The 17,224-nt window shown below is 41.4% G+C and overlaps 1 protein-coding gene across 1 annotated transcript in view; it reads right to left on the reverse strand.

Moving 5' to 3' along the window:
* Positions 1–17,224, reverse strand: part of nudt6 (nudix (nucleoside diphosphate linked moiety X)-type motif 6) — a 58,694-nt gene that overhangs the window by 38,678 nt on the left and 2,792 nt on the right. Inside the window, exon 2 of the mRNA XM_052036960.1 lies at positions 9,838–10,041. Coding sequence (XP_051892920.1) covers positions 9,838–10,041 — 204 coding nt within the window. The remainder of the gene's footprint in view (positions 1–9,837; positions 10,042–17,224) is intronic.

Below are 17,224 nucleotides of genomic sequence, written 5' to 3' on the forward strand. Positions count from 1 at the left end.
GAAGCAAGACTGCTGATTGATATAGTTTGGCATGTAATCTCAGACATGTTGAGGCATGTTCTACGACAACCATCACATCAATTAGTTTCTGAATAAGCTTCTCTTGTTTCTTCTGAGGAAATAATTTCCTTGTTTACTCAATAAATTGATTCAAATAAAAGTATTTAAAAATTATCTGTATATATTCAAATATTAAGGAAATATAGATCAAATGATTACAATGTTACAATTAATTACATAAAAAGGATCAGACGTCTCATTATAGAGAATAAAAATATTACCATACTGAATCCAGTTTATTTGTTTACACATATCCATCTGGAAACTACGATATAATCTAGTTAGAGAAGAGTAAATGAGATAAACTACAAATGAGAAACATTATTTATGTAATTATTTCATTCATCCCAGTTCCAACTTTCTGTCACCATTTGTGATTTGCCCACTGCATTGTGTCAGCAGCTGCTTGTATGGTCCATTACTTTGTGGCAATTAATCAATGGGAAGGTTCTAGCCATTTTCTTTCACGCTACTGGGAACCCAGTACTCTTCCCACTGTTCCAGCCTTTCTCATCAACCATTGTCTCAGGTTGCATCATTTTGCAACCTTACTGTCCTTTCCAACAATAAATGGATTCATCCATTTCCTTAACGTTCCCCTCCTTTGTCCCAGTCCTTCTCATGATAACCTCATCAATGTCTTTGTCACTCCCAAGTTTAACTATTCTGATGCTCTTCTAACTACCCTTCCATCCTCTACTATCTTGAACTTCTGCTGCACATAGCTAACCAACACCAAGTCACTCTAACCTATCATAAGATAGTTATTTATGAGTCACATATATAATGAAATACACAGTAAAATGCATCTTTTAGCATTGCTGAGAATGTGCTGGGGGCAGCCCGCAAGTGTGGCCACTTTCTGGCGCCAACATAGCATGCCCACAACTCCTAACCTGTACGTCTTTGGAATGTGGGAGGAAACCGGAGCACCCGGAGGAAACCCACGCAGACACGGGGACAATGTACAAACTCCTTACAGACAGCGGCGGGAATTGAACCCGGGTCGCTGGTGCTGTAATAGCATTATGCTAACCGCTACACCCTATCTTGGCTTCTTAATGACTCAAATTTAAGATTCATTATACCCTTCAATGACCTCAATGATTCCTACCCATAGCCTCCTGCATGCCTACAACTCACTCCTTTCCATCACCATCTTTGTTATTCTCACTCCAGCTCTCAATCCTCCTACATCTGGTGCTTTTGTCTTCAATCACCAGATTCTACACCCCTTCTGACTCTCCAGCTTTATTGCCTTCCATAAACTGATATCTTTAACCTCCTCCTCTATCCTTGTTTTAAGTTTTTTATTATTATGTCACCGGGAAGTGTGTTGGAGTATTTATCTACATAAGATCACAAAACAAACAAAAGCTATTATAGTTTAAATAGATTTTGATTTACCTAAAAAATAAAATGTTGCTACTTTCAACAGCAATTGATGATTTCCACAGTATAGCTTTGCTTGTCTTATATTTTTCCTCTTTCTTCCTTTATCATACTTTAAGATTTTAACTTTATTTCTCAAAATTCTTTCCTCCTTTTGATTTCCCTTTTTCCCTCCCTCCCTCTCTCTCCATTAGTTGAATTTGTGTTGAAGAAAAAAAAGCATAATTAGTTTATATCCAAGAAACAGATGTTAAATTGTGACGTTTGGCTGAAGTCAGTTTAAACCATTTACTTACTGTAAACACATGAGGAAATTGGAGCTTGATCTTTAAGATAAGATTGACATAGTTTGTAAAAAGCTTCTATTCAATTTATTTAGCTGCATATGTTATGTTTTCTGATAAAGGTGCAGTTAAGAGGATTTATTCTTAGAACATTCAAAAGAGTGGTTTGGGATTGCACGCTCACTCTTGAATTTCCCCTTGGGGAGAAATTACAGAGCAGCATGTCCCAAAGGCAGAGAAGCATCAGATGGAATAAAAATACAAGCTGAGAGATGGGATGGAAGATGTAGAATTAAGTGGTCAAAACAAGCACGAATCAAATCTGGTTTCATTACCAACCATATGTTTGCTGTTATTCCTTGCCAATCGTACACAATTTTTAAAAAGACGTTGAATTCCAAACAAAGTGAAACTTTAGTGCATCAACATGTAATGTTAAACAACAAGATTTGGAACTGTAGTTTTTATGTACAGCAATTTTTTGATTGCTAAGACATAGGTATCAAGTGGAGTCAAGGAAATTTCACAGAGGGAAAGAAAAAGGCATTAGTGAATCATTTGATCTAACCTATATGATTACATGATGTGTTTTATCAGCATCAATTGACCGAAAATTGACTTCGTCCACACTGATAATGACCATGTCCGGATCATTTTATATCAGTCTGGTTACATCCTGGAATGAATCACCCTTACACATTTAACACCATGTCTGCGCTCATGCAAAGTCTTCATTCACTGTTCAATGCTCCTTAAGGGGAATGAAGGGGTGAGAAGGACTGGGTGCAGGAGAATGTTTCCTCCAGTAGAGGGGTCTATAACGAAGGGTCATAAGATATCGGGAAAGACATTTAGGATTAAGATGAGGAGAAATTTCTTCACTCAGAAGAAGGTGAATCCATGAAATTCTCTATTAAATAAGGTTGTGAAGGCCAAGTCACTGAAGTAAAAATAGGTCCACGGAGGACGGCATCTCCTTTGCATTACATTCACCTCTGGACCGCCTTGACATTAAGAATCCATAGGTCAGGATGTTATTCCTAGATTACAGCTCAGCCTTTAACACCATAAGACCTATCAAGCTCATCACTAAACTCTTGGACTTTAGCCTTGGGGCTCCCATCTGTAACTGGCTTCTAGACTTTCTGACCAGCAGACTTCAGTCAGTTAGAATTGGTCATAACATTTCATCCACCCTGACTCTGAACAGTGGTGCTCCCCAGGGTTGGGTGCTCAGCCCCCTGCTCTACTCTCTGTATACCCATGACTGTGTGGTCAAATACAGCACCAACTCAATCTTCAAGTTTGCTGAAGACACCACTGCTGTAGGCTGGATCAACAACAATGATGAGACAGAGTACAGGAAAGAGATCATGAACCTTGTGTCATGGTGTCAGAACAACAATCTAGCCCTTAACGTCAGCAAGATGAAAGAGCTGGTTGCTGACCTAAGGGGGGGTGGGGGGTGGTGTTGAACACAACATTGTCCTTATCAATGGAGCTGCTGTAGAGATGGTGGACAGCTTCAACTTCCTGGGCATCCATATCATCAGCAACCTCTCCAAGTCCCTCCTTACTGATGCAGCAATTAAGAAAGCACATCAGTGTATGCACTTTTTTAGGCATCTGAGATTTGGCTTGTCCATGAGGATTCCCTCGAACTTCTACAGACACACTATAGAAAGTACTCTGACAGGTGGCTTCTCACTGATATGGCAACTGCTTTGCTCTGGACCGTTGGAGCCTGCAGAGAGTGATAAACACGACCCAGTCCATCACAGGCTCATCACTTCCTTCCATCCAGTCCATCTTCACAGTGCGTTGTATTGTCAAGGATGCCTGCCACCCTGGCCATTTCCTTTTCTCTCTTCTACCCTCCAGCAGAAGATTTCAAGAGCTTGAAAGCCTGGACGACCAGACTTAAGGAAAGCTTCTTCCCTGCTGCTGTCAGACCTCTGAACCAATCACCTGTTTCACATTCCCTTCCCGGTGGTGCTGCCATGTTCTCAAATGCTTAATTCTACCTCTTCCATTGTTGTCACTTTAGCATTTCAGTTTTCACTGCTATCATTTGCACCATTTCTGTTGTTTTGCGTTGGTCGCTATTGTTGTATTTACTACCACCACATGTACTGTTTACTCTGTGAGCTTCACGAGAGCAAGGAAGTTCATTGCACTCTGGTGTATATGACAATAAATTAATAAACTGACCTGAATCTGAACATATTTAAGAAGGAGATAGATGGATTTCTAGATATAACATATATCATGGTATACGGGGAGAGAATGGGAATACAGTGTTGAGAAAGAGCATCAGCAACAATCATACTGACTGGCAGAATAGGTTTGAGGGGCAGAATAGTCTTTCTCCTGTTTTTCCATGTCCATGTTTAGAAGCTGAAAACCTGAATTTCTTGGGGAGTTTTTCCAAGTTACAGCAGGATTTTGGGATAAACCTGAAAAATTTCTCCCTCCATATTCATTATTATAATGATAGAGCCAATTATATATCTAAATTTCTAGTTGGTAAGTAGATCCTTAGTAGCAGACTTGTGATTTTGGGCACTCATGTATTTTTCAATTGACAAGTGTTCTACTCAATATATTCTCTAGTTAACAGCAACAGAAAAGATATTCTGAGGTCAGACGTCAGCCTGTTTACAGAACAAGAATAAATAAGGAAAAAGAGTATTCATTAATCACTTCTCTTGTGTAGAGCAATCTTTACAGTAGCTAAATGTCAGTATCAAGTCATGTTAGCTATGAAAGGAGTCCAGGAGAAAATTTGTGAGAAAATTTGTTTTTCCTTCATTAAAAGGGACCAGAAACAATATAATACATTGTTTGTTTGCATAGCCACATGAGAGAGTAACTAACTTTTAATTTTCCATTTAGGGAGGACATGTGTGCTTTTATGCATATTTCCTGTCAATGAAATAATTCTCTTTAGGTAATTCCTTGCTTTCCTAAATTGCGCAAATCAAAGGATGTGAAGGAGTGCAACATGGTGATTCATCATAAGACTTCCTTTTAGTCACACCACCGATTTTCTGGCTGCCTCTTGATAGAGCAGATGAGAGGATGAATAAAATAGCAGAGTTTAAAATAAACCAACAATCAGAAGATTTATCATTCTCATAGTCAGTTAATAAAAAAATAATTTAATTACATATAGGCCTTAAACTTTTCATTATTAATGAACAGTGATAGAGCTAGTACAGCTGCTTTCTCACAGCTCCAGTGACCTAGGTTCAATCCTAACCTCCCACGTTGCTTGCATGGAGTTTGCACATTCTTCCTGTGACCATGTGGGTTTCCATATTCCAAAGATGGGCAAGTTGGTAGGTTAATTGGCCACTGTAAGTTGCCCAAATGTAGGGGAGTGCTAAAATCTGCAGGCAGTTGATAGGAACGTGGGGAGAGTAAAGTGAGAGTACAGTAGGATTAGTGTAAATGGGTGCTTGAAGGTCGGCATGAACGTGGGATGAAGGGCCCATTTCTGTGCTATATAACCCTCTGACTCTATAAAAACTGGGAAATAATACATGTCAGGAATTTATTTTTCACCAATAAAATAGTGCCAGTAATAAATGTTACCCATACAGAACTTAAATTTTCATTAAATATTCTTTAAGAACATGGTATAGAGCTTCTAATATGTTCACATCGATAAAAGAATAACCCATTTGTTTGTGGATTGTGCGGTCAGTGGCATGATGGTGATGAAAAAGGTCAGAAAAGTAAAGTGCAGGTGGAAATGTGGGTCAAAATGTAAAAGTGGTTTGCGACCACATAATGGGAATTTTGTTGACAAAGTAATTAAGGTAAAGCTTGATCTAGTCTGTAAATATTATTGTTCCTGATTGATTTAATTGGAATTTATAGAAGTTGAAATGTGATGCATTTCTTGAGTGTTGTACTTAATAATCTAAAGTACCTGAGTTTGCCAAACATTAATAAAAAAACAGAAAAAAACCCTTAAAATAAAATTGAAAATTCCCCAAATCAAATTGCATATTCATTAAGCAATCCAGTGCACTTTTCTGGAGAACAATCCAATTTATTTTTTTTCCATAGTGCCAAAACTTTGGAAAAACATGTTCAAACATGTTCTGGACAAACATCAGAACAGTGGAAATACCTCAAATGCTGCCATCTACTGTTAGATTTAAACTACACTCACTGCTTCTTCATGAATAGCCATATAAGATAACTTTATTAGTCACATGTACATCGAAACACAAAGTGAAATACACCTTTTGTGTAGAGTGTTCTGGGGGCAGCCCGCAAGTGTCGCCAAGCTTCTGGCCCCAATATAGCATGCCCACAACTTCGTAACCCATACGTCTTTGGAATGTGGGAGGAAACTGGAGCACCCGGAGGAAACACATGCAGGTATGGGGAGAACATACAAACTGCTTACAGACAGCGGCGGGAATTGAACCCGGGTCACTGGCGCTGTAATAGCATCATGCTAACTGCTACACCACCGTGCCATTCCACTGAACGACAGAATTAATGACTACTGACCAGTGGCTCTGACATCCACCATCATGAAGTGCTTCGAGAGGTTGGTCATGGCACGCATCAACTCCAGCCTCCCAGACAACCTGGATCCATTGCAATTCGTCTATTGCCAAAACAGGTCTACAGCACATGCCATCTCCCTGGCCCTACACTCAGCTCTGGAGCATCTGGAGAGTAAAGACACCTACGTTAGACTATTGTTTATTGACTACGGCTCTGCCTTCAATACAATAATTCCAAGCAAGCTTGTCACCGAACTCCGAGACCTAGACTCAACACCTCCCTCTGTAACTGGATCCTTGATTTTCTAACAAATAGACCACAATCAGTGAGGATAGGCTGCAATACCTCCGGCGCGATTATTCTCAACACTGGTGCCCCACAAGACTGCGTCCTCAGCCCTCTAATCTACTCCCTATACACTCATGACTGTGTGGTCAGATTCTGCTCTAACTCTATCTACAAGTTTGCAGATGATACCACCGTTGTAGGCCGTATCTCAAACAGCGATGAGTCGGAATACAGGAAGGAGATAGAGAGCTTAGTGGAATGGTGTCATGACAACCTTTCCCTCAATGTCAATAAAACAAAAGAGCTGGTCATTGACTTCAGGAAAGGGGGCGGTGTACATACACCTGTCTGCATCAATGGTGCTGAGGTCGAGAGGGTTGAGAGCTTCAAGTTCCTGGGAGTGAACATCATCAACAGCCTGTCCTGGTCAAATCATGTAGAAACCACAGCCAAGAAAGCTCACTGGTGCCTCTACTTCCTCAGGAGGCTAAAGAAATTTGGTTTGTCCCCATTGACTCTCACCAACTTTTACCGATGCACCATAGAAAGCATTCTATCTGGATGTATCACGGCTTGATACGGCAACTGCTCTGCCCAGGACTGCAAGAAACTGCAGAGAGTTGTGGACACAGCCCAACGCATCACGGACACCAGCCTCCCCTCCTTGGACTCTGTCTTTACCTCTCATTGTCTTGGTGAAGCAGCCAGCATAATCAAAGACCCCACCCACCCGGGTCATTCTCTCTTCTCTCCTCTTCCATTGGGTAGAAGATACAGGTGCCTGAAGGCACGTACCACCAGACTTAAGGACAGCTTCTAGCCCACTGTGATAAGACTATTGAACGGTTCCTTTATACAATGAGATGGACTCTGACCTCACGATCTACCTTGTTGTGACCTTGCACCTTATTGCACTGCCCTTTCTCTGTAGCTGTGACACTTTACTCTGTACTGTTACTGTTTTTACCTGTACTACATCAATGCACTCTGTACTAAATCAATGTAACTGCACAGTGTAATGAATTGACCTGTACAATTGGTTTGTAAGACAAGCTTTTCACTGTACCTCGGTACAAGTGAGAATAATAAACCAATACCAATACCAATTATTAAGGCATAGGAGACCATTCAGTTCCTTAAGCCTATCCCGGTTCCTATTGAGCAATCATGTCAGTTTGATATCACTTTTGATTCCACTTCCCTTCTCCAGTTCCTTGTGCTGGCCTTCCTTTGCCAGACACCCTGATCTCCTTCTATAACTCATGCACCAGCTTTCCTGATACGTCCTCGTCCCTACAACCTGCTTCCTTGTGTCTGGCTCCACAAACACGTTTGCCAGACTCATTCTCAGAATCTGCCGACTTTCCCTGGCTATCTCATGCGCCAGATGGCACTGGCCTCAATCATGCCACTCAAACATTGTATACTCCAAACGCCACACCCCCATCCCCTTGCATCCTGTTTCTCCAATCACAGCCAAAGCCCAGATTGGCCTGTGGCTGACCTCCCGAATTCAGCGTGGCAGAAAGCACATTGTCACCTATTGGAATTTCTAGACATATACAATCAACAACTATTACAACACTGTGTTTACAGAATATTGATATAAGAACAAAAAATGCCAGAAAGCCTCAACAAATAGAGTTAATATTTCAAGTTGATAATCTAACAACAGAATGGTAATGATAAAGAGTCATTGGCCTGAAATTTTAACACTTCATCTCTGCCTGACGCTGAGAATTTCCAGGATATTCCATTTTTATTTCCAATACCTAGTTATTGATTTTACCCTGTACTATCTCAATGCACTCCGTCCTACCTCAATGCACTGTGTAATGAATTGATCTGTACAAACGGTATACAAGACAAGTTCTTCATTACCTCAGTACGAGTGACAACAATAAACCAATACCAACCAATACTCGGGGTATTTTGCTGATTCTTTAATTGTTTAATAGGAGAGCTTTGCTTTTATCTCCATTGTAAAACATAAGCATGCCACCCCTTTTCAATATGCAGTGAAAGAAAATTTGGTATCCTTGTAGTTCAAATGAGTGCGATAGCAACTAATTCAACATTTTAAAATAACATTATTGTACCTGAGCAATGTTCTGATCAACAGTCCTGCAATGATGCATTGAACTAGCATGAAAATATCCTAAACTAAAAATAGCATAAATTCATTTCTCCATCCTCATTACACTTAACAGAAGGTGCATCAGATTTCAAGGATGTGATACAATGCAGGGCTAAATTATGCTTAATAAGGTTCCTTGATTGATTGCCATATGTTTCATTGCAGCCTACAAGATATTCTGAATTTATTATCCAGGATTTTGTGGTTGCAATGTTTTTAATGTCACCCATTAATCATTTTATAATGGGCTCATATTTTTGCTCCTAACTACCATCTTTCCCCTGTGTATTAGCAAATATCTTTTCTGTGATTTTTATATCCCTTGCAGATGTCTTTTCATTCTGCCTTTTGGTAGCACTTACTGTCTGTTGTTGTATCTCTCCCAGTCACTAGGAATGAAAACCAAAACCAAGCAAATCAACATGCCAAATAATTTTATACATCCAATCAAGCCCAAATCCCTAATTAATCACATGCTTTTCTTAGGTGTCTTAATCATGCCTTTGCCAATACAAAAAAATTCTATGCAATGCTCCCTCAGTGGCTTTGCCAAGTTGGTGATACATGTGTCCCTGGAGAGAAAAGCTATAAATAGCCTTGAGGTGTGACCATGCGAACTCTGTCATCAGTTCCCTTGAATGTAATGACAGAGAACTGTACCCTGTTTCAGTTACCAAACCAAGGCATTGGAGTCTTGTGACTAATACAGAAAAGAGCCACTTGGGTAAATCTAAACAACTGTAAGAACTTGGGCTGCTCAATCTTGAAAGATGTTGATTAGAGGAAACTCACAATTCAAAAAAGTAAACTGGATAGAGAAAGTACATCTCAAATATTTCAATTTAAACTGTAAGAATAAGACCAGGAGGGTCAAGTTCAAGCTAAAGGAAGGCGGATTTATGAATGAGCACAGGAGGCACTTGCTCACAGTGATTAACCGATGGAACATATTTACATGTGGAATAGTGGAGTAAAAGTCCTAGAATTATTTATGAGAGAGATTCTGTGGCACATCTGTAGGTTTCTTCCAGATGGATGTACTGCTCAGTTATCTTTCTTGAACACTGTCATTTCCGAAGTAAGAAAAGTATATTTAAAGTGATGGTCATACTAAACCACTGATAAGGACTGAAAGTCTTTGCTCACCAGCCACTCCTACTTGATGTGTTGCATAAGAAGGAAGCCTGCTTTCCCCCATGGCTAACCAGAGTGCCAGCGTAGAATGGTCCTTCTCTGCATGGTGAAAGGTGAAACCTTGACGAGCTGCAACAGATATAAAACGGCTCTGGAGAATTGGAACCTGCAGCCAAACTGCCACTTTGCCTTCTGCTTTCCAGTGTACAATGGCATCTGCAAAAAAAATAAATTGATTTCTATCCAATTTAATGACATTGATTAAGGTACAATACATAATGGCTATATTCTCTGAAAGGTCGTTGACCCAAAACGTTGGCTTTGTTTCTCTCATGGCAGATGCTGCCCGACCTGCTAAGTATTTCCAGCATTTTCAATTTTTAGCTCAGATTTCCAGCATTTAAAGTATTTTGTTGTTATGCTACAAGATTAACAATTCAGAGGCACTGAATGGTGTTCCAGAGATCCATGCAGTTTAAAGCCTACCAAGGCAGCTGGGAACTTAAATTCAGCCAATTGAATAAATCTGGAATTACAAGCTAGTATCAGTACCAGTGACCATGAAACTATTGGATTGTTACAAAATTCCACCTGGCTTAGGGAAGGAAATCTGCTGTCCTCACCCTGTCTATGTGTGACTCCATTCCCACTGCAATATGGTTGATTAAAAACACCATCCTTGTCAATAATACTTGTGTCCCATGAGAGGATTAAAAGAAGTGCAGCTATTTTCCTGGGACTGTCCTATCTATTATATTGTTATCATACATCAAAAGCTGAGAAGTAATTGCGAGACTGGATGCGGCTCCAAAGTGACTCCTAAACAATGTTAAAGATTTCCATTAGTAAGAACTTTCTCAATATAAGAAAGCATAGTGAATGTATTTCCTATTATGAGGCATGTTGCATTGCTGATGCTGAATGTAAGAGCTAATTAAGGGTTTCAACTGAAAAGTGAAGATTCCCAATCTGGTATATCTAGGATCCACTGCTTAATATAGAGATGCTCATTTTGAGCGAAAATAGGTCTCATGAGTAATCAAAGAATTCTATCCAAAAAAGTTCGATGATATTCTGGCTGTCTTTTCAATACTGGAAGATGAGTGGTGATTGGTATTAAATCAGCTTCCTCACCTCCTGTCCAATCATTACTCATCCCCAGATGGTTAAAATGCATATACAATCCATTTTTTAAAATCAGGTTTTGCCTTATAGTATGGAATCTGTATGTGCTGATCTTTCACATGTTTTATTTAGATATAGTAATGCATTTTTCTGTGCCGGTGGTAGATGTCAATGTTGGGAAATAAAACATATTTCCAATGTTATCAACCATTTTAAACATCAAACAACCCTAGATCAGTACCTCCCACTGAGAACAGCTCTCTAAACTTTGTCTGAACGATGAGGCTTAGCTCAGCCTCTGAAAATTATCCATTTTATTTTTATAGACTGGGCTCAATAAGATCAAGCTGAAAAAGCAACACATTTGCTCAATGTGTCAGCAATCCCAGAAATGAAGGCACAATGAATGAATATTGAGGAAAATGAACATTTGACTCTGACTTAAAGTGCACACAATTTATTTTACAACAAATATTTCCAGGCGATCGCTACTCTTTTTGTATTCCAGAAACTAATTTCATTATGAGTGATGAAGTAGATCATAAAAGTGGATGTTAGACTCAGGTGTAATAAATGAATCAGAACAAATATGCAGTGAAATCTTCTTCTGCAAGTCAGGATAGTATGTGACTGAGAGGATAACTTAGAAGTGGTAGTGATCCCAAGCACCTGCTGCCTTTTCCTTCTAGGCTTATGAAGTGCTATTGAAGGAGCATTGGCAAGTTGCAGTGCACTTTGGAGATGCTATATTGCACAGGAAAGGAGGGAGCAATGTTTAAAGTGGCCAAAGGAGTGCCATATGTACCAGTGACCTGTTTTGTCCAGGATGGTGTCAAGCTTTTTTGATTGTTGTTGAAATTGCACTCATTCACGCAAGCGAATATTATTTCAGCACATTCTTGACTTGTGCCTTGTATATGATGGAAAGATTTTTAAGAGTCAGTAAGTGTGTTGACTGATCTGCTTTTGGAGCCTCACGACTTAAGTGCCTGATCCGGTTAAATTTGTGGCAACAGCTAAGTTACCATCGTCATCTCACTTTAGGATGTTGATGGTGGGGGAGTCAGCAATGGTAACAGCTTTGAGATCAAAGTGGAAGTAGTTAGACTTTGTCTTGTTGGAGATAGTTATTGACTGGCATTTATGTGGCATGTATGTTACTTACCATTTTTCTGCCCAACCCTGGATGTCTAGGTTTTGCTGAATGCAATCATGGGCTGCTTAAGTTTCGAGGAAGTTGGTAAAATGCTGTCTCAATGATGGGGGCAAGCACTCTCAATTCACATCTGGAACTCAATTCTTTTATCTGAGACTCTAATGGTGACTTGAGCCAAGTGGTTGTGGTAAAGCACAGTGATCAACAGTAAGCAGATCATTGGTGAGCTGATTGGATTGTTAACAGCACATTCCATCAATTGCCTATGACCTATAGTAAACTGGATTGAATTTGTCCTTCCTTGGTTGAACCTGGCTGGACAAGGTAGCACCTTGTCAGCTAAGTGTCAGTGCTTTACTAGCATTGCATGGCTAGAGGCACAGGTATTCCTGGAATGTAAATCTTTAGCACCACAGCCAGATGATTCTGGTGAAATCAAGTGAAGTGAGTCCAATTGACAAATGACTGGCTTTTGGAAGAAATCTTAATGGGGGCTGAGATAGATCAATGATTTGGCACTTTGTCTGAAGATAGTTGCTGGTCCTTGATGCTCACATGCTAGCACCTCCCCAACACCTCCCACCAACTCCCCCCCCCCCCCAACCCCCCAACTTTGAGATTGGGGATGTTCATTTTCTTCATTCACACTCATACTACCTTTCATAATTTGATATTACAGCACTGCGGAGTACTCTTCTGATTCATTATGTGATTGCTTAACTCTTGCCAATTGCAGGTTGTTGTTGGTATCTGCATGTTTGTAGAACTGCATTGCAGTTTTGCCTGTTTGGCATCTCCTTTTTATAGACATTTGGTGCTACTCATGGCATAAACTTGTGAATGAACTAGGGCTGTTCCCCTGACAACAGTCATAGCACAGAAACAGGCCCTTTCGCCCAATGAATCTGTGCTGGCCACGGAGTTCCCATTTACACTAATCCCATTTTATTGTCTCCACATTCCCAACAACTCCCCCCCAAATTCTACCACACACCAACACAGCGAGTTTGATGATGTCAAATTGTTGCCAACAATTGATCTAGCATTAAATGTTCTTTGTGAAACAGAGTTGCAAATGTCTACCACCTCTGTGTATAAAAGTATTTCCCAAATTCATTCCTGAAAGACTGAATTTCCTTAGTTTACTCTTCCTGGAGGAATTATCCAAAATCTGTCCTCATAATCATTGCTTTCCACTCTTGGTATCATTCTGTGCTGAATCTACACTAGAATAGGGGAGAAGTGGCTATAATACAAATGAGAAACAGCATTCAAACTGTTTTCAAATGTAACCTACAAGCAGTAATTGGGCCTGAAATTACAAAGTCAGATACATAAACAAATATCACATCTGTGAAGAGATACCACAGGCTCACAGTGGGAGGGCTTTGGAAACTGGCAAGACACTTGTATAAAGATATCTTGTTAAATAATGTGATGTGGATTGTTCAAAGCATTGGAACCAACTATGAGATGTGGGGCGTCTTGAACTTCACACCATTGTAATACGGTGGGAACATAATAGATAAATGGCTAAGTTAATTGGACTACATTGAAACCTCCAGGATGAAAAAAATGAAGGCTCCCAACTGGCTATTTTGCCACCTTACACATGATCATGGCCGGATTTGTCAATTGATACCTGGGGAGTTTGTGTATGCAGAATGCCACCCCTCACAATATGGTGGTAGAAGAAGAATGTTTTGGGTAATTGGATTCCCAATAAAGGTGTTTAAATATTCAGTGTTAGTCTTGTTAGTTAAGTTGTGCTCCCACTGTAAATACATAATTCTGTGGAACCATTTGCCTATACCCAAAACACGTTAGCGTAGTGGTTAGCACGACGCTATTACAGCGCCAGCGATTGGGGTTCGATTCTCGTTGCTGTCTGTAAGGAGTTTGTACGTTCTCCCGTGTCTGCATGGGTTTCCTCCGGGTGCTCCGGTTTCCTCCCACATTCGAAAGACATACGGGTAGGTTAATTTGGGGGTTTAAGAAATGGGCGGCGCGGACTCATTGGGCCGAAAGGGCCTGTTACCACGCTGTAAATAAAATTTAAAAAAAATTAAACTATGCAATTGTAACTATTGAAATTGTATTTAATCACTCGCAGTTATCTTTGTATTTATAGGGTATGAAAACTCAATGTACTTTGAATTCAGATTCTAGCAGTAGGGCCCCGTTGCTTGTGCTGAATAAAGGCTCATTACATATACAACTCTGGTCTCTGTGTGGTTCACTGAAAATCACAATACGTTGCATGCTCTTGGATGTCAATATATTTTTAGTGACGGTGTGCCTAGTTCTGTTTGTGGCCTTCTTTTATACTTTTTATCCCATTATGAAGCTTAAAACAAATTTAGTCTTTTTTATAGTTTAATTTTTTCAGCTATACTTTTAGGAAATTTTCAGGGTCTCTCTGTTTAATCCTGTTCTTTAGCATAATGTCATTAAAGGTACCTTCCCTTTCTTTGTCATCAATTCTGCAGACAAGAGTGGTGCCGTTGTAGTCTGGCAGACTTACCTCTACCTTGCAGTAGCCAGACAACAACTCTCAGCTACCTCCTCTTACCAACCCTTAGACGATGACCCCACCAACAAACTCCAGGCCATCATCTCCCGCAATGTCACAGGTCTCATTACATCAGGAGATCTCCCCTCCACAGCCTCTAATCTGATAGTGCCTCAACCCCACAATTCCCGCTTTTATTTCTTACTCAAGATCCACAAACAGGACTGTCCTGGTAGGCCCATTGCTTCTGCCTGCTCTTGCCCCACTGAACTTTTCTCTTCATCGACTCCCCTTGTCCAGTCCCTTCCTACCTACATCCGGGACATCGCATGCCCTCCACCATTTGGACAATTTCCGATTCCCTGGCCCCCACTGCCTCATCTTCACTATGGATGTCGTCTCTATACATCTTCATCCCCTATCAGGACGGTCTTAAAGCACTCCACTTCTTTCTACAAGAAAGATCCAACCATTTCCCTTCCACCAACACTCTCATCCACCTGGCTGAACTTATTCTTACCTTAAGCAACTTCTCTTTTGACTCCTCTCACTTTCTACAAATCAGAGGTCTAGCCATGGGCACCTGCATGGGCCCAGCTATACCTGTCTTTTCGTTGGCTATGCGGAACAGTCCCTGTTCCAAACCTTCTCTGGTACCACTCCCCACTCTTTCTCTGTTACATTGATGACTGCATTGGTGCTGCTTCCTGCACCCGTGCAGAACTCATCATTTTTATCACCTTCGCCACCAGCTTCCACCCTGCTCTCAAATTCACATGTTCCATTTCTGACACTTCTGTCCCTTTTTCTAGATCTCTGTCTCCATCTCAGGAGACAAAGCATCCACTGATATTTACTATAAACCCACCGACTCTCACAGTTTCTTAGACTACACCTCTTCCCACCCTGTCTCTTGTAAGGACGCCATTCTTTTCTCCCAGTTCCTCTCGAATCTGCTTGCAAGCTGAGGCTTTCTGTTCCAGGACATCTGAAATGTCCTTCTTTTTCGGGAAGCATGGCTTCCCTTCTGCTGTGGTTGATGGGGCCCGATCTCACATCTCCTCTATTTCTCATACTTCTGCTCTCACCATGCCTCCTCCCAGAGAGAACAGAAATAGAACTCCCCTGGTCCTCACCTTTCACCCTATGAGCCGCCACATCCAACATCTCATCCTTCGTCATTTCTGCCAACTGCAATGAGATCCCACCACCAGCCACATCTTCTCCTCCCCACCCATTTCTGCCTTCTGCAGGGACCACTCCCCTCCATGACTCCCCAGTAAGCTCATCCTTCCACACCCATTCCTCCCTGACCCCTGGCACTTTCCCCAGCCCTCACAGGAGGTGTAACACTTGTCCTTACACCTCCACCCTCACCCTCATCCAGAGACCTAAACAGTCCTTTCAGGTGAGGCAAAGGTTCAATTGCATCTCCTCCAACCTCGTTTTCTGCATTCGATGCTCCTGATGTGGCCTCCTCTACATCGGCGACACCAAGCGCAGACTGGGTGACCTTTTCGCGGAACACCTATGTTTAGTCTGCATGGTCATCCCACGCTCCCAATTGCAGACCATTTCAGTTCTCCTTCCCATTCCCACAATGGCCTGTCCATCCTTGGCCTTCTCTGCTGCCAGGATGAAGCCCAACGCAAACTGGAGGGACAACACCTTATATTCCGCCTGGGTAGTCTGCAACCCAATGACATGAATTCTGAGTTTTCTAATTTTAGGTAACCTCCTTCTTTTTCCCCTCTTACCCCCCCCCCCCCCACCCTTCTGATCCTCCTCTGGTCCTCCCATTTTTGTCCCCCTTACCAGACTCCCCCAGTCCCCTTTCACCCATCTTTGTCCCTTCCCCTGCCCCCCCCACCCGGCTCCATCCACTCACATCACACACAGGTTGCCCCCCCCCCCCCACAAACCTGGTTCCAACTGTTGTTCACGTCTCCCCTTATGGTTCCCATTCTCACCTCCTTTACTTATCCGAATCCAGCACTGGTGGCGCTTTGTGTTCCTGCTTATCTCCCTCCAGCAGCTGTCTCCTCTCCTTACACTCCCCTCCCCCCACCTTGCCCCATCTTTCCCCACTTTTTCCTCTCTCTCTCTCTGTCTGCCCCCCCCCCCGCTCACCCCCCCTACCTGCCTGTCATCTTACACTCCTCCTCAGTCCACTAGTCACCTTGGACTCTTTTCTCACCAGTCCCCTTCTCCTTGTTATACTGGCCATCTTGCCCCTCCACGCTCAGTCCTGAAGCAGGGTTTCGACCTGAAGCGTCAACAATTCCTTTCCTCCCACAGATGCTGCTCAACCCACTGACTTCCTCCAGCAGATTGTGTGTTGTTCCCTTTCTTTGGTTACTCCCAAGATGTATTATCTCACATCTATCCACAGAAAAATTTAGCTCATCATGCCTTTTCCAGATCTCTGGCTGTCCACTGAAGCCATTGTTTATTCTTTACCAAGTTCTTTACATTTCTCTTTCTGATGTATTTATCTAAATTATTTTGATGGCTGTTTTGAATCCTGATTCCACTGAGGCTTTGGTATGATATTTAAATGTGTAAAAAGAAAAAAAACTCCAAAAATTTCACATTGTTCTTTTGAT

Source organism: Pristis pectinata, chromosome 2, assembly GCF_009764475.1.
Source record: "Pristis pectinata isolate sPriPec2 chromosome 2, sPriPec2.1.pri, whole genome shotgun sequence".
NCBI lineage: Eukaryota > Metazoa > Chordata > Chondrichthyes > Rhinopristiformes > Pristidae > Pristis > Pristis pectinata.